The sequence below is a fragment of the Mobula birostris genome, chromosome 11 (genome assembly GCF_030028105.1).
Source record: "Mobula birostris isolate sMobBir1 chromosome 11, sMobBir1.hap1, whole genome shotgun sequence".
NCBI lineage: Eukaryota > Metazoa > Chordata > Chondrichthyes > Myliobatiformes > Myliobatidae > Mobula > Mobula birostris.
Genome location: NC_092380.1, coordinates 23,032,306 through 23,056,071, shown reverse-complemented (window position 1 = coordinate 23,056,071; position 23,766 = coordinate 23,032,306). Strand labels below are relative to the sequence as shown.

At 40.6% G+C, this 23,766-nt stretch overlaps 1 protein-coding gene across 3 annotated transcripts in view; it reads right to left on the bottom strand.

The window, feature by feature from the left end:
* The window catches only part of emc10 (ER membrane protein complex subunit 10), a 155,891-nt gene that overhangs the window by 105,422 nt on the left and 26,703 nt on the right, over positions 1-23,766 (bottom strand). For all 3 annotated transcript variants that reach the window (XM_072271912.1, XM_072271913.1, XM_072271914.1), the window contains exon 4: positions 22,568-22,666. In XM_072271912.1, the coding sequence (XP_072128013.1) occupies positions 22,568-22,666 (99 nt within the window). The remainder of the gene's footprint in view (positions 1-22,567; positions 22,667-23,766) is intronic.

Below are 23,766 nucleotides of genomic sequence, written 5' to 3'. Positions count from 1 at the left end.
CAGAACTGCACACAATGCTCTAGTTGAGATCTGACTGATACCTGATGCATAAGACACTCCCATTATTCATTTCTGCACCTTCAACTCTTTTCCAGAATCCATCACGAGGCACAGATACAACTCTCCAGTGTCCAGTGTCCCATCCAAGTTACTACTCCTTAAAGGAACTCAAACCGGTTGTCAGCAGCATACTCCAAAAGTGATTCCAACAGAGCAAAGATCCTACCAGCTGATGCCCACACAATTGCACTTTCCACAAGTGACCACGAGATAGCGATCACGAGTAGCAATGGAGACAGCTCAGGCAGAGATCTTTCTTCAGAGTGAAACATAAAGAAGCAACCTTTATTAGCTTTATTTGTCACATGTACATCAAAACATTTAGCCTAAAGCATCATTTGCATCAAATCAAACCAGCGAGGATTGTACTGGGCAGCTCTCAAATGTGGCCATGCTTCCAGCGCCAACAAAGCATGCTCACAACCCAATGACCCTAATCCAGGAGTTCCTAGTTTTTGAAAGGTGGGAGGAAATGGGAACACCTAGAAGAATCCCACACAGTCACGGTTAGAACATCCAAACTCCTTACTGACAGCAACAGGAATTGAACCCTAATCACTGATGCAAACACAAGGAAATCTGCAGATGCTGGAAATTCAAGCAACACACACAAAATGCTGACGTCCTGAAACGTCAACTGTACTTCTTCCTATAGATGCTGCCTGGCCTGCTGCGTTCCACCAGCATTTCGTGTGTGTTGCCTAATCACTGATGTTGTTAATCACTGCACCAACAGCTACTGTATCGCTCTGTTTCTGAGGAAAAACACAAGCAATCTGACAAGCTCGATCTACAGATGGCACAATAATAGCGTTACCCTAACCCCTATGCAACCGTGCCGCCATTGTTGAAACAAGAGATTTTCTATCTGGCACTACGCTGCTGGTTTATGCTGGGGGAATGGAAAGGAATCCAGGTTACAGATTCAGAGCATAAACTCTAAATGAAAAACTGCTGAATGGAATATTTGCAGAACTATGGCTATATACTTTAAAAGGAACTCAAAATGTATTTCAAGGGAAAAATAAAGCTATTAATTCATCTCCATCTTTGGTGTAAAGAATCTGCTCCATCACATAGATGTGCTCAATGGTGGGGAAGGCTTTACCCGTGATAGTCAGTCATAGTCATACTTCATTGATCCCGGGGGAAAGTGGTTTTCGTTACAGTTGCACCATAAATAATAAATAGTAATAGAACCATAAATAGTTAAATAGTAATATGTATGGTCTGGGCTGTATCCACTACCTTTTGTAGGATTTTCCATTCAAGAGCATTGGAGCTTCCATACCAGGCTGTGATGCAACCAGTCAATATTCTCTCCACCACACATCTATAGAAGTTTGACAAAGTTCACAAGCAACAGAGAAGATTCACCATAGTCAGACACTACTCTTTAACTGCCTTCTCAGCCACCAACTGATTTAGTTAAGGTGGGGCCATGAATTCATACTGTTGTTTGTCCATTAATCACTCCTCCATCTATACGAGGGTATTTCATATAGTATTTTATTTAGTATCTTATCAAATGTTTTTTGGGTATCCACACATAGTACAACCTGTCACGCAGTCATAAATCAAAGAATACCACAGTATAGAAACAAGCCCTTCAGCCATCTAGGTCATGCTGAACTATTAATCTGTCTAGTTCCATTGACTTGCACCCATACAATAGCCCTCCATACCCTTCCCATCTATGTACCTCTCCGAACTTCTTTTAAATGGTGCAATGAAAGCCACATCCACCAATTCCCCTGGCAGCTTGTTCCACACTCTTATCACCTTGTGAGTGAAGAAGCTCCCCCCTCATGTTACCCCTAAACATTTCACCTTTCACCCCTAACCCAAGGCCTCTAGTTCCAGTCTCACCCAACCTCAGTGGAAAATAGCTGCTTGCATTTGCCTTATCTATACCCCTACTGATTTTGCATACCTCTATCTAATTTCATTTCATTCTCATGTGCTCTGGGGGATAAAGTCTTAACCTATTTAAGCTTTCCCTCAAAGTACTAGAATGATTGTAGCTGCCTTGAAGTCTGCAGGGACAGTGGATGGTTGCAAAGATATCAAAAATGACTGTTACAATCTCTGTTACCTTGGTCCTCAAGTCCTGGCAACATTCTTGTAAATTTTCTTTGCACCCTTTCAATCTTATTGATATCTTTCCTGTAGGTATGTAACCAGAGCTGGACACAGTACTGCAAATTAAGCCTCACCAACTTATTATACAACTTCAACATAACATTCAAATATATCTTGTACAATTTGCTAAACATGATGTTCTCTTAATAAAAATATTGCTGACTTCATCTAGTTACTTATTTTCAGTGACCTGTCACTACAGCCTGTCGATATATCCACCAACATCTATAGAAAGTTTGCCTCTCTCTCCTTCCTTACATAGCAATGTGATATACACTTTCTAATCTGCTGGAATTACTGCAGAATCCAAGGAATTTTCAAGATCACCAGTTACACATCCACTATCCCCTCAGCGACCTTTAACTGAATCATTTTAGGCCATTATGTCCAGAGAATTCGTCAGGTTTCTTTGCTGATATTAAGTAATTCTGCCCATTCTTGTTTTACCGTTTTACTGCACTGGTCCTCTACAGTGAAGATGGAAAATACTTAATGCTTCTGTTTCAATAACGTCATCCATCGTGATCTCCATACAATGCAGAGTTATGTTTTTTATTTCTATCCTTTCTACACAGCTGTACTAACTCTTACTTTATTTAATATCGCTTGTTACTTTACCGCTTGGGTGGCGGGGTGGAGATCGATCTCTACCAAAGGCAGAGGTGTAGTACCTGCTTAGCCTCCCTCATCAGGGTCATGTGAAGCCATAGGAGCAGGTGCTGGGTGGTCGTATGAGCAGCTGGTGCATGTCATAAGTCCTGGTTATGCAACCACTGACACCAGGCAGATAATCTCTCAAGAGTATTGATAATGGCTGGGGTCACCCATCTTGTATAGACACTGTCCATAAGGCAACAATGGTAAACCACTTCTGTAGAAAACTCTGCCAAGAACAATCATGGTCATAGACCATGACCACCCACATCATACAACGCGACATAGAATGATGATGATGATGGTGGTGATGATGACTTTACTTCCATAATCATTTTCTCCATTACTTTTTGTTGGTTAATCATTGTTATTTACCACACTCCCAATTCTTTAGCTTATGATTTGTTTTACTCCCCCATCAACATCACAAGAATCAAAAACAGGTTTATCATCACTGACATATGTCATTAAATTTGTTATTTTGCAGCAGCAGTACAGTGCAACACATAAGAAAGTACCAAAAATCAGAATGCATTAAAATACTATATATATTGGATTCCAGTTAATTGGGACATTTTGGCCCAATTAAACAGCTACCCAAATTAGCCAAAACCTCATAGAAATAGTTGAAAAGGTATAAAAAAGACAAACTACCATTTAATTGAGTAACAAGTTATGTATTTAAACTAAACATAGAACAAATTAGAATACTATCAATGTTACTACAGTACTATAAAACTAAGACGTAGCTCCTAATAGTTAAAAACGGAGGAATTCATCCAGTGTACGCTGCCATGAATAGGGGGCTCATTTACCAGACACTCAGCTCTCACCTGTGGCTCCAAGTAGTTGTTTGCAAGTGACAGCATTGGCAGCCCAAAACACCATCTTAAAAGAAGGGCTAAGCCAGGTGAGGATAATCGGCAGGCCTCAAACCCGAGTAAGATAGGAACATGCCTGTCCTAGCATTTGAAGTCAGCTCTGGCGAACTGAGCCGATAAGATCAACAGTGAGATCCAACAACCAGGAAAGAGATTCTGTAATGCTTCGTGAAGAACAAAGGGCATGATAAGGCACAAAAAAAAGGTCATGGCTATCCAATGCAACCAAGGAATGCCACAGTTTCGGACAACTACTCATATCACTGGATCTGAACTTCTGAGGTCGAAAGAGCGGAATTGTCCCAGTACGACTTTTCCACTTCAAAATCTCTCCTGCACAGGTTTCACCTTCATGGCCGGATATGATGGACCAACAACACATTGTCTTGTTCTTTTGATTCATTGTACAATGCTTCATACAGTGTTTTTGACGATTACATCCTCCAAATCTTCATTTTCATTATAACATTCAAGATGATTGTCAATATCTTCAAGTTCTTCGTAGTTCATAAATTGTTGAAGTAGTGAAATTGTTTCATTTTCACTCCAAGCTGTTTCTGGTATATCCAAGTCTGAATGCTTGAAACCACAGTGAGCAAAACGGTTCCAAAATGTCATACTACTTGTTTCTCACCAACTATCAGTAACAAAAATCACTGCTTTTTGAACAAACACATGGAACTGACCCTATTTGAAAAATGTTCGCTCTAAGCTCAATGCAGTGTTTAACAGCCACACGAATGTACACGACTGACGCTAATTAGAAACTTCAACAGTCTCCTGTCCCAATTAAGTGACAGTCTCCCAAATAAAAGGGAATCCCAGCTATTTTCTCAATTAGATTGTGTTTTTTTAAGGGTTGTCCCAAATAAGTGGCTGCCCCAATTAAGTTGAACCACTGTTTAAAAAGAGTGCAAAAAGGGAGGTGGTGCTCATTGACCGTTAACAAATCTGATAGCAGAGGGGAAAAACCTGTTCCCAAAATATTGAGTGTGGCTTTAAGCTTCTAGACCTCCTCCCTGATGGCAGCAATGAAGAGAGGGCATGTCCTGGATGGTAAGGGTCCTTAATGATGGATGCTGCCTACTTGAGGCATCACTCCTTGAAGATGTTCTCGATGATGAGGAGGCTAACATCTATGATGGAGCTGGCTAAGTTTACAACTCTGCTGCATTTTCTGATCCTGTGCAGTGACAGGCCCCTCCATACCAGACAGTGATGCAACCAGTCAGAATGCTCTCCACAGTACATCTGTAGAAAATTTGCTGGAACCTTTGGTCACATATCAAATTTCCTCAAACTCCTAATGAAATATAGCCTCAGCTTTAAATTTAATATCCTTCTCAGCTAGTCTTGTAAGTATTATTTTTCTCATGGGGTTTCCATTTCTCAATGAAATATACTTCCTTTACTAAACTCTGGGGCATGGCAACCATCAATACCTGAGCTTGTGCCGCAGTCAAGAATGGCTAATTAGCAAAAAAAAATGCCAAGATTTTTGATTTCTGTTGCCTGACCCTCCACTTGAATTTACTCACAAAACCATATAGGATGATATAGCAGGTGCAAGCAAAGCTGCTCATTAACATCTTGGCAATTCTCTTCATTTGCATTGCATTTTGTAAATTAGACTTTTATAAAATATAATTACAGTTGCCAATTTACAAAAGTCACCAATGTTTTCGTCTGATAATGATTCAAAAGGGTATTTGTCATTAATCTATAATTCAGCAGGGACAAGAGGATAATAACACACACAAAATTCTGGGCAAATTCAGCAAGTCAGGCAGCATCTACGGAGAGGAATAAACAGTCAACATTTTGGGTCGATACACTGGAATGGAAGGGGACAGAAGCCAAAATAAGAAGGTAGGGAGGGTGTGGGGAGGAGTACAAGCTGGGATGTGATAGGTGATACCAGGTGAGAAAGAAGGTGGATGGATGGGGGCGGGGGGAGGTGATATTAAGGAAGAAGCTAGCCGGTGGTAGGTGGAAAAGGTAAAGCACAGAAGGAGGAATCTGATTCGGTATGGGGATGGGAACCGAAGTGATAGGATTGAGAATGGGGCAGTTGGTATACAAATAAGTGCAGTGCGTATTGTGACTGTGAAGAAGGACAGGCAGATGACAGGGCAAACTTACAAACAGTGGGATGAGTTGGAATGCAATATGGAAGCAAAATTGAAAAAGGTGATGAAAACAGGACTGAAGGTGCTATATTTAAATGCAGGTAGTATACAGAATAAAGCAGATGATCTTACAGTGCAGTTTGTGATTAACAAATTTGAAATCATGGGCATCACTGAGTTGTGGTTGAAATAAGATTATAGTTTGGAGCTTAACATCCAAAGGTACACAGTATCGAAAGGACAGGCAGGTAGGCAGAGGGACAGGCAGTTCTGCTGGTAAAAAATGAAATCAAATTCTTAAGAGAGAGAGGTGACATAGAGTTGAAAGATGTAAAATCCTTGTGGGTAGAGTTAAGAAACTGCAAGGGTAAAAAGACCCCGATGAGAGTTATATACAGGCCTCCAAACAATAGCCAGGATGCAGGGTACACATTACAATGGGAAATAGAAAAGGCATCTAAAAAGAACAATGTTACAATAGTCATGGGGGATTCAAATAGGCCAGTAAATTGGGAAAATCAGGTTGGAGGTGGATCCCAAGAGAGAGATATTGTAGAATTCCAACCAAATGCTTTTTTGGACAACCTTGTGTTTGAGCCCACGAGGGAAAGGCAGTTCTGGATTGGGTATTGTGTAATGAAACAGATTTGACTAAGAAGTCTAAGGTATAGGAACCCTTTGGAGGCAGTGATCATATGAAAGAATTCACCACATATTGAGATGGAGAAGCTAATGACAGATGTATCAGTATTACAGTGGAGTAAAGGGAATTATAGAGGCATGTGAGAAAAGCTGGCCAAAGTTGAGGGGAAGAAGACAAAAGCAAGGTAGTCCTTCCTTTCTTCATAAATTGATAAGAGGAGAATGAATTCCATTCTTTTTTCTTTCTGTATTATACATTCTATAACAAATTTATACTTTGTAGATCAACACCATGTGAGATTCTGATATTGTTTATTTTACCTTCTTTATCTACTGTTACTGACATATATATCAGAGATATTCTCCTCGTGTTTGTATACCCACTTCTTTTTAAATCAATAAAAAGATTGAAAAAAGAAAGGAAGAAGACAAAAGCAGGGATGACAGCAGAACAGTATGGCTGGAGTTTCTGGAAGCAATTCGAACAGCACACGATAGATACATCCTAAAGAAATATTCCAAAGGGAAGAAAAAGCAACCATGATTGGCACAAGAAGTCAAAAACAACAGAAAAGCAAAAGAGAGGGCATATAATATAGCAAAAATTAATGGGAAATAAGAGAATTGGGAAGCTTTTAAAAACCAATAGAAGGGAATTAAAAAGCCATAAAGAGAGAAAAGATGAAGTATCAAGGTAAACTAGCCAATAAAATAAAAGAGGACACCAAAAGTGTTTTTCAAATATATGACGAGTAAAAGAGAGACCTTAAACTTCTTAGACCACTAGAAAATGATGGAGTGTTAGTAACGGTAGACGAACTTAATAAGCCTTTTATGTAAGTCTTCACTATGGAAGACATCAGCAGTATTACTACGGATGAGATTTTGGGGTACTTGGAGGAACGTGATAAAAGCAGGCTAAAATCCTACTCTGAATGACAGAATTGATGATTTTCTAGTCAAGTTTGCAGACGATACAAAGATAACTGGAAGGGTAGGTAGTATTGAGGAAGCAGGTAGGCTGCAGAAGGACTTGGACACATTAGAATGGGCAAAGAAGGGGCAGATAGAATATAGTGTAGGGAAGAATATGGTCATACACTTTTGTAGAAGGAATAAAGGCATAGAATATTTTCTAAACGGAGAAAATTCAAAAATCTGAGATGCAGACTGATTTGGGAGTCCTTGTACAGGTTTCTCTAAAGGTTAATTTCCAGGAGGAGTTGGTGGTGAGGAAGGCAAATGTAATGTTGCCATTCATTTTGAAAGACTAGAATACAAAAGCAAGGATGTAATACTGAGGCTTTAAGGCATTGGTTAGACCACACATGGAGTATTGTGAAGAGTTTTGAGCCCCTAATCTAAGAAAAGATGTGCCATCATTAGAGAGGAAATGATTCCAGGAATGAGTTAACGTATGAGGAATGTTTAATTGCTCTGGGCCCCTGTACTTGCTGGGAGTATCTCACTGAAACCTACCAAATATTGAAAGACCTAAATAGAGTTGATAGGCAATGTTTATATATAGTGGGGGAGTCTAGGACCAGAAGGCACAACCTCAGAATACAAGGGCACCCATTTAGAACAGTGATGGGGAGGAATTCCTTTAGCCAGAGTGGTGAATCTGTGAAATTCACAATGGAGGCCAAGTCATTGGATATACTTAAAGTGAAGGTTGATAGGTTCTTGATTAGTTGGGGCACAAAAGCATATGGGGAGAAGGCATGAGAATGGGGTTAAGAGGGATAATAAATCAGCCACAATGGAATGGTAGAGCAGACTCAAATGGCTGAAGTACATACCTAGTTATGCTCCCACGTCTTGTAATCTTGGATCTTATGGACCATGGGAGAAAGGGAAGGAGGGAAACCAGAGGCGAGTGATATGCAGGTGGGGATAAGGGGTAAGATGGGAGCCAGAAAGGGGAACAAAAAAAAACAGAGAAAGGGAGAGGGAGATATTACCAGAAGCAAGAGAAATAGGTGAGATTAATATTTGAGAGGGTAAAGGTTAAAAATTCCTTGCATAGTTCATAAGTGGTTTTCGATATACCTGAATTTTGTAATCAGGTACACAGGGAAAGGTAAAGTTACACCTAGGCCAGAGAGAAAGGGAGAGAAAAATCAGCCTGGAAACCAGTGAAAACAGCTGCCCAGAAAACCCAACTGAAGACCTAAATACAGTATTTCGATACCATTCCTTCTCTACACTAAGAGTAACCTGTAATACCAGTTCACAATATTCACTGCCTGCTGTCGATTGTTAACTCCCAATATAAAACAAAATAATTATTCATATAATTAAACATTTTGGGCACTGTTCATCCACCTTTAAATGTCTACAGCATGCGAATAACATGTTTACTTTATGTTTTTCTTGCGAATGCTGCTTATCTGATTCTGTGTGCCTGTGATGCTCCTCCAAGTTAGTTTTTCATTGCACTTGTGCATTTGACAGTAAACTCAACTTTAACTTGTCTGTTTGATATAGTTGATATATATATATATATATATATATATATATATGAAGATAACAATGAAATGACTAATGTGAAAACATATATAAAAGCTCATATATATGAGATTAAAATTTAAAAATAAAAGATTAACTTTTTTGGCATACGTACATAGAAACATTGAAACATACAGTGAAATGCATTGCCCACATCAACAAGTCTAGCCATGCTTCTGGTACCAACATAGCATGCCCACAACTTACTAATCCTAACCCAAAAGTCTTTGGAATGCGGAAGAAAGCCCACATGGCGACAGGAAGTACGAACAAACTCCTTATAGACAGCCACAGGAACTGAACTCCGATCACTGGCACTGTAAAGCGGTATGCTAACCACTAGCTTAAATATAGTAAGACATCCAATAAGCTGACTGATATATAACTGTACAATCATAATAAATAAGCAAATTTCAAATACAAAAGCTACTGATGTTATATTGTGTCCACCTACTGCATCTCCACAGACTATTTGCATTGCATCTTTAGCCTCACTATTATGTTCTTTAAATAACATTATCTATCAAATTCTGGACCAACTTGTCAGTCTTAATTATTTTCTCTTATGATTTTTCTCTCCTTTCAACTGCCCATGTAACCTTTTAACTGTATATATGTGCCTTAACCTGGACTGAGATATGCTGTTAGTGATACTGTACATCGCCAGCAGTGCATAGGGATAAACAGTTTTTTAAAATAAGACCATTAGGGGGAGTCACGTGGGTGCCGGGCAAGATGGTTGCACGTTAGCGGAGCTCCGACAACCCACCATGAAATTCTATTAATTAGAGCATATTTATCCCGCTTTGTCTGGATACAGCTGTATTGCAGTTAAAAACTGTTCGTTTTTTTCACTAAAAGGGCTAATAACAACTTTGAGAGATAATTCGGTACGATGCCTTAGACCTAAGAGCACTACAGCAAACCACGTGGCTACAAGACAGAGGCCACAATCTGAAGTTCAAGCCATGCTAACGACACAGACGGACCAAGGCTCCAACATGGAGAATTTACTGTCTGAGGTTAGTCGTATGAGTTCCACTCTACTCGTGGTAGCTGTTGATGTATCGATGATTAAGGAAACGACAACGGAGTTGAAGAACTCTGTCAATGCCATTCAGGAGAGGTTGACAGAAACCAAGGGCCACCTCTCTAGCATGGAGGACACCACTGTGCAACTGGTGGGTGCCAGCGAGCAGAATAATAAACGCTTGCACCTGCTGTGGAACCATGTCGAGGAGCTTGAGAACTGGAGCAGACGTAACAACGTCAGGCTGATCAGTCTAAAGGAGGGTGCAGAAACAGGCAGTCTGATTTAATGTGTGTAAAGAACCATGTCCAAAGGATTTGGCATCAAACTGAACACAGAGTTTGAGATTGAGAGGGCGCATCTGGCCTCCGCTCCCAGGCCAGGCAAGGATCCCATTCTGCCCTGCACCGCCACTCCAGGCTGGTCCTAATGCGATTCTTGTGCTCTTCGGCCAGAGAGGAAGTGCTACAATCGGCCAAAGCAAAGAGAGGAGTTGAGTGGGAGGGATGCAAAGTTTCCTTCTTTCCAGATATGTCCAGAGAATTGGCTGAAAAATGGAGGGCATTTACTATGGCTTGGAAAATGCTGCAAAAAGTCAACGTGAGGTACACACTTGCTTATCCAGCAGTTCTACGCTTCACGTGAAAAGGAAAGAACAAGTTCTTTACTACTGCTGCAGAAGCAGAGAAATTCATTCAGAAAAACTGTGGCACTGGCATTGACTGAGAGACAGGATTTGATCACAGTAATAGGTGGAGATAACTTTTTAGGTATAACAGAGTGGGTGGGGAGCTGGATGAAGCGGTCTGATTAGGCTGAGGCTTGCTAGCTGGCACGGCACTTTGCGGACCATATCATGTGTCTTTTTCTTTTCTGTTTCTTTGTGGAGCTTATCTTGCCTGTTTGTTTTTATTTGTTAGTTAATCTGGCAGGAATATATTATTTATATGTTTTTGGGTTATGTTGGTTGTTTACTTGTTGTTTGAGAGCGCAGTATTTGCAGTGTTTTTTGGTAATAATTGAGCACGGGGATAGAGTACAGCAGGGTTTTTTTTTGGACTATTTTTTCGGAGTTATTGCATTCCAGAATCAGCCATCTGGGAAAATGTATATTTTTGTATATTTTTGCACATATGTACATGAAAATGGTTAATTTCATATCATGGAACATTAATGGGTGTGGAAACCCAATCAAGAGGAAAAAGATTTTATCATACCTTAAAGGTAAACAAATTGATGTTGCATTTGTCCAGGAAACACATTTTAAAGATGTTGAAGCACTGAAATTTAGAAGAGATTGGGTGGGCCAGGTATTCTATTCATCACTTAATAGCAAACAAAATGGGACAATGATTTTAATTAACCAAAAACTTAATTTTGTATTGCTTGAAGAATTTAAAGACAAGGCAGGCAGGATAATTTGTATAGATGCACTTATTAATGGGGTGAAAGTAGTACTTTGTAACATATATGCATCTAATAAGGAAGACCCAGACTTTCTTAGCAAGGTGAACGAAATTTTAGGCACCAAGGAAGAAAAATAATTTTAGCAGGAGACTTTAACCAAGTAATGGACCCTGTTATTGATAAAAGCAAATTACCGACATCACCAGTACCCAGGGACAGGGCTGCCTTACATCAATTTATTGAGGATATTGGTCTGGTGGATATATGGCGATTGGTGAATCCATCCAGAAAAGAATATACATTTTTCTCTCATCGACATAAATCCTACTCTAGAATATATCTTTTTCTAATATCCAACTCCATTGTTGAACAGGTGATAGACTGTAAAATTGGCCGATAGCATTATCAGACCATGCACCTGTTGAAATTCAAATTGATTTAAATACTGAAAAGGGAAGGAGGGGAATAAATACCATGCTGTTAAAAGATGAGGATTTCAGTGATAAGCTGGCTGAGGATCTGACTCGTTTTTTGAATTGAACGCAGGGACCACAGTAAAGCTGTCCTCGGTATGGGAGGCATCCAAGGTGTATATAAGAGGAAAATTAATAGCACAAACATCTAAAAGGGAGAAAGAAAGTATGGAGCAAATAAAAAATCTGGAGGCAGAAATAACCACATTGGAAAAGGTTTTAGCAAGACAATATACCAATGACTTATACAAAGATCTGTGGAATTTGAAATTCCAGCTAAATAACATATATAACAAAGAAGCAGAATATGTATTATTTAGATCAAAAACAAGTTTCTGCGAAGGTGGTGACAAAGCTGGTAAGCTGCTGTCACGATATTTAAGGCAGCAGAATACGAATAGTGTTATATCTGTAATTAAGAAAGGGGATACATTAGTGTCATGATCTAAAGAAATAAATGAAGTCTTTCGACAGTTCTATGAACACCTATATGCATCACCCTTTAACCATGACCAGGAGCTGAATCAGTTTTTTGCTAACATAAAATTGCCTACATTATCCCCACAACAAGCTGAGTCCTTGAATGCCCCAGTTACTGAAGATGAGGTCAGACGAGCTATTGTGGCTATGAAAATGGGGAAATCTCCAGGTATGGATGGCTTCCCAGTTGAATATTATAAGAAATTTCTGGACATATTGGCTCCTATTCTAATAAAAATCTATTCAGAAGCACTTAATTTGGAATCTTTACCGAATACATTTAATGAAGCATTAATATCATTGATCCCAAAAAAAGGCAGGGAGGCAATAGATCCTTCCAATTATAGGCCTATAAGCTTAACTAATGTGGACTGTAAGATACTGACTAAAATACTGGCTTTGCGATTAGAGAAAGTATTGCCATCTATAATTAATACTGACTAGGTTGGCTTCATTAAAGGCAGATCCTCAACTGACAATTTAAGGAGATTACTGCACTTAATATGGCAGAACTCCCCAAGTAGTATCCCAGTTACTGCCATCTCCCTGGACGCCGAAAAGGCCTTTGACAGGGTTGAGTGGAGATTTTTAACCACAGCCTTGTCATTCTTTGGGTTTCGCTCTATCTTTAAATAATGGATTAGAATTTTGTATAAAAACCCTAAGGTTGCACTTATTACAAATGGTATCATATCCCCATTTTTCAACATCTCACGGGGTACACGCCAAGGCTGCCCCCTCTCCCCACTGTTATTTACGATTTTTTTGGAACCACTGGCAATCATGATTAGAGCAGATCCAAGTGTCAGAGTGAAGGGAGGTGGAAAGGAGCATAAGCTGATGCTATAGGCTGACGATAGTTTATTACTGATTCGGGACCCTTCTAACTCCTTACCCCCACTAATGAAAACAATTCAATTATACTCTGAGGTATCTCATTATAAAATCAACTGCAATAAATCTGAGGCTATGCCAATGTCAAAATTGTGTTTTTCAAACTCAGTATCTCAGTTTAATTTCAGATGGGTGCCAGTTGGATTGAAGTATCTAGGGGTCAAACTTAGTCAGAATTTGGATGAAATAATTGCTTTAAATTATGACCCATTATTGAGTAAGATAAGAAATAATCTGGATAAGTGGGGGGCACTGAGACTGTCACTCTGGGATAAAATCAATGTAGTTAAAATGGTCATTGTACCTAGTTTAACTATCTTTCTATGATGCTTCCTTTAAATATATCAGATTTGATCTACAAGCAGTACAACAAAATTATCAGGGATTTTCTATGGGATAAGAAGCCCAGAATTAATATGAGTAAGATGTGTATGTTCAGGGACATGGGTGGACTCAGTCTACCAGATGTCAGGGCATATAAATTATCCTTTGATCACTTTGGAAAAATAAAGGTATTAATTCTTTTTTGGATTTATTTAAAGATAGATTGATTTCTTCGGAACAATTAAATGATAAATATTCTCTTTCATACTCACACTTTCTGCAATACCTTCAAGTTAGATATTTTTTACAAAAATATTTAAGTAATTTTCCTTAAATATTGGAGGCTGTCCTGTTAGATACTATTATGAGTACGAATCCTTCAATCAAGGGTTCTATTGGAAGAATTTATAATTTATTATTACAATGGATAAGCGTCCTTTATCTAAGATTAAACAGGATTGGGAAAAGGAACTCAATTTGACTTTTATGATGGAGGATTGGATGCGGATTTTGAAGTTGGTTAACTCTTCTTCAATTTGTGCTAGCCATTCATTGATTCAATTTAAAATTGTACATCGTTATCATTTGACAAAGGAGAGACTTTCTAAAATCTTTCCTAATGTTGATAGTCATTGTGATAGATGTAAAACTGAGACAGCTACACTGACACATATGTTTTGGTCTTGTTCTACATTGAAACAGTTCTGGAAGTCGGTTTTCTTAACAATTTCTAAAGCACTTAAAATTAATCTACAACCTAATAAATTAACTGTGCTTTTTGGAATAATTCCTCAAAATCTTCATGGTATTTCTGTGTCTGACCAACACGTTATTACATTTGTTACATTGATTGCTAGGAGGTTCATTTTGTTGAAGTGGAAGGATATATCAGCTCCCACTTTGTCACAATGGTTCTCTCAAGTGATGCTATGTCTTAGTTTGGAGAAAATTAGAAGTCGAACCTTTGAACCTATATTTGATTTTGAGAAAAGATGGGGCTCATTTGCTTGTTATTATCATTGGAGCTAATTGATAGATATTTTCCACAATCTAATTGTAAATTTTTTGGTATATTTTCTTTTCTTGCTGGTGGTTTGATGTTTATTTTTAGAAGCTTTTTGTATGACGCATGGCTCTGGGGTTGTACACCAAATGGGTTCTTTTTTTTTCCTCACTATTCTGCTTAGTAGGTTTTTTCTGTTATCACAAATTTTTTTTTCAATCTTTAAGATAATGTCTTTTTTGAGACATTGTAAGTGTTGTTACCTCAAAGTACGCGTGTTATTTCTTTTGTATAATATAACAATAAAAAGATTTGAAAAGAAATTATCCTTTGAAATGACCAAATTAGCTAAACATTGGGACAGGGCTGATGTTGACTTAGATTGGGTAATTATAGAACAGAGCCTGGCTGCACCACATTCTCCCCTTAACATCCTCTCACAACATGTGGAAAACAAGACTAATCTAAATCCTATACTATTTCACTCAAGGAGTATGTGGAGTACAATTCATAAAGCTTGTAGAATGTCACATTTAAACCAGTTATACTCCTCGCTCTGAAATAACCCTGAGATACGCATTGGAAAAAGAATGGTGTATTGGAAAGAATGGAAGATTGAAGGTGTAAATACAATAGGTGATCTCTATGAGAATGGGATTTTTATGTCATATGTGGATTTGCAGAGGAAATACAACCTTGTAGATAAAGGAAATTTTTGGAAGTATTTGCAAATAAGACATTGCGTTAGTAGCATACTCAAGAATGATGACCCACAAAGTAACTCTTTAACTGAATACTTTACATTACCACAGGAAATTCATAAAGTATCAGCGTTTTATAAAATGTTCAAGCATTCTGTGGGTGAATCGTGTAACAATCTCAAAGCAGTATGGCAGAAGGATCTTGAAAGCGATATTGAAGATAATGAGTGGTCTAATATTTTATCAAATGTGGGTAGACATATTAGGAAAGCGAGAGAGAAAATTATTCAATATAAGATAGTACACAGATATTATTGGACACCAACTAGACTCCACAAAATGGGGATTGTTGATAATAATTTATGCTGGAAATGTAAAAATGAGGTGGGCACATATTTTCACATGACTTGAGAGTGTTCCATGGTTCGTCCATTTTGGTGTAAAGTTCTTGATCTGTTGGGGAACTGGTCGGGTTCCACACTGCCCTTGTGCCCACGGCTTTGTCTCCTGGGTGAAAGGACAATGATACCTAATGTAAACAATGACAAGTTCACTATTTTAAAGGTGGGTCTCATCACAGCTGAAAGAATTATATTGCAAAACTGGAAAAAACCCAGATGTCCCACTGTGAAGGAATGGACTACGGAAATGATTAAGATTTCATCGTATGAACACATGTTGGGAAGAATTAACAGTGAGGGAAAAGTGCAAGATGCGTGGGATCAATTTTGGTTGTATGTCAATTTAAACAAATTAGAACTTCTTTCTGTTTCTAAGTTGTACTTGTTTTCCTGTCATGGGATGGCTGTGTAAATATGCTGTACTCTATCTGCTCTATAACATGCTCTGCCACTTTGTAAAACAAGAATAAATAATAATAAAAATTTGAATTACAAAAAAAAAAGACCATTAGACATGGGAACAAATTAGGCCATTCAGCCCTTCAAGTATGCTCCACCATCCATCATGGCTGATGTATAATCCCTCTCAACTCCATTCTCTTGCCTTCTCCCCATAACGTTGACACCTTTACTAAATGAAGAACTGAACAGCTTCTGCTTTAAATTTACCCCCTCCATTGCCATCTGTGGCAATGAATTCCAGACTCATCAACCTCTGGCTAAAGAAACTATTTGTGTTGCCATAATTTCACAGATAAGAACTATGAACTACGTATGTTAGACATGAGTGCTGGCCAAAGTCAAAGTCCCATCTTCAAATCACTCACCACTAAGGTTTAGTCCTATCTGTGAACCTTTTCAGTTCCTGCTCCAAATCTCCAAATTTGTGGCATCAGAGCTGAAGAATTCATGATAATGGAACAATGATGTGTCCCACTGCAGATTAGTGTGGATAACTTCACTCACCTCAACTCTGAAATGATTCTGCAATCTACAGACTCACTTTCAAGAACTCTTTAAGCTCATGTTCTCAGTATTATTTATATTTTCCACACAATTTGTCTTCTTTTACACATTGGTGCACATGTAGTGTTCCATTAATTCTATTCTATTTTTTTATTTTCCTGTAAATGCCTGCAAGAAAATGAATCTCAGGGTAGTATCTAGTGACACATAGCTTGATAATACATGTTCTTTGATTTTATCTCCCAAGTGCCGAACAAATTGACTTTGAAGCCACTGACTGTTTCCATCTTGCAAGCAGCAAATTCTTGCCCTTACCTATTTTAAGTTTTAAAAAAGGTTTCTGTCATATTTTAGCTGAAAATTTAAATCTATGCCCCCCTCCCCCTATCCTAAACTACCTGTTAATGGAAACAACATCCTTGCACTTATACCACCAAAATTTTGAACACTTGTCAATTCTCCTGTCAAGTCTCTTGCTCCAAGGAGAACAGCAGCTTGCCCAAAGTAATCTTATAGCAGAAATGCCTCACTGCCCATCTAATAGACCCCCCTGCAGCGCCAGAGCATACACATCCTTCTTAAAGTGCAGTTACCAGAAATGGGCACTTTGCACATAACTGTTGTCTTGGTTGAACTTCATGGCTTTTGTATTCCTGCCTCTACTCACCAATCTCAGGACCTCCTTTGCTTCACTAGATCAATAGAGGAATACAATTTCTAAGGAACAGCACTCAATCTTCATTCACTCCCCACACACATGATCAAGACAGAGATTAATAAATTATATGTTTGTGACAGACCATCAACAGATTCTTAAGATACAATGGAAATCAAGGCATATAGTATTTGCATGTGAAAGTGGAATTGAGGTATAAGATCAGTCAAGGGGCTGAATGATTTACTCCCACTAATTCCCATAGTCCCACTAATTTCAGCTCTGGTTGCCTCGTTATGATAATAATAACCTATATAGAGAGAACTTTTCATATAGAGGATCTACAATGGGATAAAGTGCAAACATGAAAATAAAAGACAAAAAGAAGTTAGTTAAAATCAAGCAACACACATCAAAGTTGCTGGTGAACGCAGCAGGCCAAGCAGCATCTGTAGGAAGAGGTGCAGTCGCCGTTTCAGGCTGAGACCCTTCGTCAGGACTAACTGAAGGAAGAGTGAGTAAGGGATTTGAAAGTTGGAGGGGGAGGGGGAGATCCAAAATGATAGGAGAAGACAGGAGGGGGAGGGATAGAGCCAAGAGCTGGACAGGTGATAGGCAAAAGGGGATACGAGAGGATCATAGGACAGGAGGTCCGGGAAGAAAGACAAGGGGGGGGGAAACCCAGAGGATGGGCAAGAGGTATATTCAGAGTGACAGAGGGATAAAAAGGAGAGTGAGAGAAAGAATGTGTGCATAAAAATAAGTAACAGATGGGGTACGAGGGGGAGGTGGGGCCTTAGCAGAAGTTAGAGAAGTCGATGTTCATGCCACCAGGTTGGAGGCTACCCAGACGGAATATAAGGTGTTGTTCCTCCAACCTGAGTGTGGCTTCATCTTTACAGTAGAGGAGGCCGTGGATAGACATGTCAGAATGGGAATGGGATGTGGAATTAAAATGTGTGGCCACTGGGAGATCCTGCTTTCTCTGGCGGACAGAGCGTAGATGTTCAGCAAAGCGGTCTCCCAGTCTGCGTCGGGTCTCGCCAACATATAAAAGGCCACATCGGGAGCACCGGACGCAGTATATCACCCCAGTCGACTCACAGGTGAAGTGTTGCCTCACCTGGAAGGACTGTTTGGGGCCCTGAATGGTGGTAAGGGAGGAAGTGTAAGGGCATGTGTAGCATTTGTTCCGCTTACGCGGATAAGTGCCAGGAGGGAGATCAGTGGGGAGGGATGGGGGGGACGAATGGACAAGGGAGTTGTGTAGGGAGCAATCCCTGCAGCATGCGGGGAGGGGGGGGGGAGGGAAAGATGTGCTTAGTGGTGGGATCCCGTTGGAGGTGGCGGAAGTTACGGAGAATAATATGTTGGACCCGGAGGCTGGTGGGGTGGTAGGTGAGGACCAGGGGAACCCTATTCTTAGTGGGGTGGCGGGAGGATGGAGTGAGAGCAGATGTACGTGAAATAGGGGAGGTGCGTTTAAGAGCAGAGTTGATAGTGGAGGAAGGGAAGCCCCTTTCTTTAAAAAAGGAAGACATCTCCCTCGTCCTAGAATGAAAAGCCTCATCCTGAGAGCAGATGCGGCGGAGACGGAGGAATTGCGAGAAGGGGATGGCGTTTTTGCAAGAGACAGGGTGAGAAGAGGAATAGTCCAGATAGCTGTGAGAGTCAGTAGGCTTATAGTAGACATCAGTGGATAAGCTGTCTCCAGAGACAGAGGCAGAGGCAGAAAGATCTAGAAAGGGGAGGGAGGTGTTGGAAATGGACCAGGTAAACTTGAGAGCAGGGTGAAAGTTGGAGGCAAAGTTAATAAAGTCAACGAGTTCTGCATGCGTGCAGGAAGCAGCGCCAATGCAGTCATCAATGTAGCGAAGGAAAAGTGGGGGACAGATACCAGAATAGGCACGGAACATAGATTGTTCCACAAACCCAACAAAAAGGCAGGCATAGCTGGGACCCATACGGGTGCCCATAGCTACATCTTTAGTTTGGAGGAAGTGGGAGGAGCCAAAGGAGAAATTATTAAGAGTAAGGACTAATTCCGCTAGACGGAGCAGAGTGGTGGTAGAGGGGAACTGATTAGGTCTGGAATCCAAAAAGAAGCGTAGAGCTTTGAGACCTTCCTGATGGGGGATGGAAGTATATAAGGACTGGACATCCATGGTGAAAATAAAGCGGTGGGGGCCAGGGAACTTAAAATCATCGAAAAGTTTAAGAGCGTGAGAAGCGTCACGAACATAGGTCAGAAGGGATTGAACAAGGGGTGATAAAACAGTGTCGAGGTATGCAGAAATGAGTTCGGTGGGGCAGGAGCAAGCTGAGACAATAGGTTGGCCAGGACAGGCAGGTTTGTGGATCTTGGGTAGGAGGTAGAAACGGGAAGTGCAGGGTGTGGGAACTATAAGGTTGGTAGCAGTGGATGGGAGATCCCCTGAGCGGATAAAGTCGGTGATGGTGTGGGAGACAATGGCCTGGTGCTCCTTAGTGGGGTCACGATCGAGGGATAAATAAGAGGAGGTATCCGCGAGTTGTCGCTGTGCCTCGGCAAGGTAGAGGTCAGTACGCCAGACTACAACAGCACCCCCCTTATTGGCGGGTTTAATAATAAGGTTAGGATTAGTGCGGAGAGTAGAGCGTTCCGAAGGAGTGAGGTTGGAATGGGAACAAGGTGCGGTGAAGTCGAGACGGTTGATGTCCCGTTGGCAGTTAGCGATAAAGAGATCCAGAGCAGGCAGAAGACCAGAGCAGGCAGAAGACCAGAGCAGGGTGTCCATGAAGAAGAGGAGGGTTGAAGACGGGAGAAGGGGTCATCGGTGGGGGTGGAAGAGTCCTTGCCGAAGAAGTAGGCTCGGAGACGGAGACGGCGGAAGAAAAGTTCCGCATCGTGGCGAACACGGAACTCGCTGAGGTGTGGGCGAAGGGGGACAAAGGTGAGGCCCTTACTGAGGACAGAGCGTTCTGCCTCCGACAGTTGAAGGTCGGAGGGGATGGTAAAGACCCGGCACGAATGAGAGCTGGGATCAGAGGGGGAGGGGGGAGGCTGGGGGTGTCAATGGAGAGGGGAGGGTTGGGGTGAGAGGAAGATGGAGCTTCTGAGGGCCCAGGGGTTGACGGTGGGATCTGAGGAAGACGGGGCTGCGGAGTGGTGGTGGGGGAAGGGGAGACGGGAGTCACAACAGCAGCACATAAAGACCCGGCCTGGAGTTCAAGGCTGGCGTCGCAGTTGGTGGTTGCGCAATCGCTGTGAAGGTGTCCATGGTCATTGCTGGAGTCCGGGTTTTGAATATGTCCATGGTCATTGCTGGAGTCCGGGTTTTGAAAAGTTAAAGTCAAAATTAAATAAATAAGTTTTGAGCTGGCGTATAAAAGTGCCAACTGAGTCTGCATCCCTTATTGTTTTAGGTACTGAAATCCACAGTTTAGTTCAAAAAAGCTGACTTGCCAATAATCTCTTGAGGGAGATTGCTTAGATTTAAGAGACCGGCAGAAGAAGTTCTGAGTGCTCGGGCAGTACTATAAAATGAAAGGGATTCTGTGATGTACTCCAGTCCCAGGCCATAGAGAGCTTTAAAAAAAACATGCAAGAGAATTTTAAAATTAATTCTAACAGATCTTAGAAGCCAATGCAAAGTAGCTAGTATTGGAGTGATATGCTCCCCCCATCCTAGTTTTAGTAGTCTAGCAACAGTATTCTTATAGGAACGATGTTCAGCTTTAGAGAGGACACAGAGGAGATTTACCAAGATGCTGCCTGTATTGGAGAGCATGTCTTACAAGGATGGGTTGAGTGAGCTAGGGCTTTTCCCTTTGCAATGGAGGATGACAGGTGATTTAATAGAGGAGTACAAAATGATAACAGGTATTGAGTGGATAGCCAGAGACTTTTCCCCAGGGCGGGAATGGCTAATATGAGGCGATGTAATTTTAAGGTGGTTGGAGGACAGCAAAGAGTGGATGTCAGAGGCAAATTTCTTTTTGTTACACAGAAAGTGGTGAGTGCATAGGATGTTCTGCCAGAAGTGGTGGTAGTGGCAGATACATTAAGTGCATTTAAGAAACTCATAGGTAGGCACATGGATGAAAAATGGAGGAGGGAAGGGTTAGATTGATCTTACGAGTAGGTTAAAAGGTTGGCACAATATTGTGAGCTAAAGTTACCTGTATTGCATTGTCATATTTTATGCTCTTATACACTGTCCATTAATTCTCCAATTAAAGGAGATGGACAGATTTACCAATATTCTCGCAGAATTGCAAGAGACACAAGAGAAGCAGAAGCTATAATCGGGAGCAACTAACAATCTGCTGGAGGAATGCAACAGGTTGAGCAGCATCAGTACGGGGCAGAGGTTCAAGAAATTATGGAAGTTTCAGATCATAATCAGTAGATTTAAACTTAAAAGATAATTTTTTTTAAAAAAAGAAATGGTTAGATACTGAGCCTACTTTAGAATAGAGGTGCGGAGAAATTTCTTTAACCACTGGGTGGTGAATCAGTGGAATTCATTGCCACAGACGGCTGTCAAGGCCAACTCATAGGGTATATTCAAAGCGGAGGTTGATAGGTTCCTGATTGGTAAGGGTATCAAAGGTTATAGAGAGAAGGAAAGAGAATGGAGTTGAGAGGGATAATAAATCAGTCAAATACCTAATTCTGCTTCCATGTCTTAGAGTCTTACTGATGTAGTGCAATAAAATTTCACCGTTGTTGAGTCAAGGGTACTAATACCGTAAACGCAGCTAGAGGAATCCAACCAGAAACTCACCAAGTAAATCAGAGTTTTCTGTGACCACACCCATCTTTCCACACTCAATGTTCTCCTTTTATGCTACCACTTCCCACCCTGACCCACACCAACTAAAATAATTTGTCAAGGATTGACACAAAATGGTGCTCAACGTAATTACAGTTAGTCAAATTTCTCCTTGTATTATGGTGCTTAAAGCAAAGGGTGATGAGAGCTTCACTGAACTGAATGCTAATTATTAACGCAAATGACACTATTCACTCTATGTTCTGATGTACACGTGATAAATAATCTTGAATATTGATCTTGAAACTACCATGTACAATGGAAGTTGCTTCTGAAATAAGTTTCAGATGCCAGGTCACAATACAACTAGACCAAAAGATTTATTACAATGTTCTGAAATATTCTGCAAACACTCTTTGGGTGAATTTGTAGCTCATGTAATTTTATTGATGCCTACCACTCGAACAAAGGATGATACATAATCCAAGGTGGAGCTCTCACTGCCTGGCTTCCTTGGGATTCTAATTCGGTACAACCCGTCTGTACTAGCCATATCCTGCAGAATGAAAGACATACAAATGTTAAAAGATAAGAAGATTAGCTTTATTATCACATGTATATTGAAATATACTTTGTTTGTGTCAAAGACCAACACAGTCTGAGATGTGCTGAGAGTTGCCATGTTTCCTGCAACAGCAGAGCAAACCTATAAGTTACTAACCCTAACCCATACATCTTTGGAATATGGGAGAAAGTCAGGGCACCCGGAGGAAATGCACATGCCACGAGGAGAATGCACAAACCACCGACAGACAACAGAATGAACTGAACCCCAATTTTACAGCTGACACTACAAGCTGTTATGCTAACTGCTAAGCTACTGTGTAATCATTGGCAAATGATATCCAAGTTAAAAACTTGATTAATGAAAACACTTTTGGAATTGTTAGGTGGTTCTCCTTCCATTGTTCTTGTAGTATGTCCCAATGCAGAATTCCTGTTCTCAATGCATCCCAAGCACTCCTCTTCCACTTTGGGCAGATTCTCAGGGGACAATAGAATCGTCTTCATAGAAGCTCCAAGCACATCTTTGAATCATTCTGCTTGCCCACTAATCTCCTCCCACTACAAGGTTCAGAATAGATGAGGCACAAGAGACCACAGAAGCTGGAATCAGGAGCAACAATTAATCTCCAGGAGAAAGTCAGTGGGTTGAGCAGCATCTGCAGAAGGAAATGTCAACGTTTCAGGATAAAGCCCTGCATCAGGACTGAGACTGGCAAGGGGTATAAAATGACGGAGAGGTAGTGTTAAAGTAGGTCTGTCCATGGCCTCCTCTAGTGCTACGATGAGGCCAAACTCAAGACAAAGGAGCAACACTCATATTCCGTCTGGGTAACCTCCAACCTGATGGCATGAGGACCAATTTCTTTTATCTTCTGATAATTTCTCCCTGCTCCCTCCTTTTTTATTCCCTCTCACCTCTTCTCCTCAGCTCCCTCTAGTTCTGCTCCTCCTTCCCTTTCTTTCATAGTTCATTCTCCTGTCCTACCAGATTCCTTCTTCTTCAGCCTTTACCTCTTCCACCTATTCCCTCACAGCTTCTCACTTCATCACCCCCTCCACCAAACCACCTTCTCCCACACCTGGTCTCAC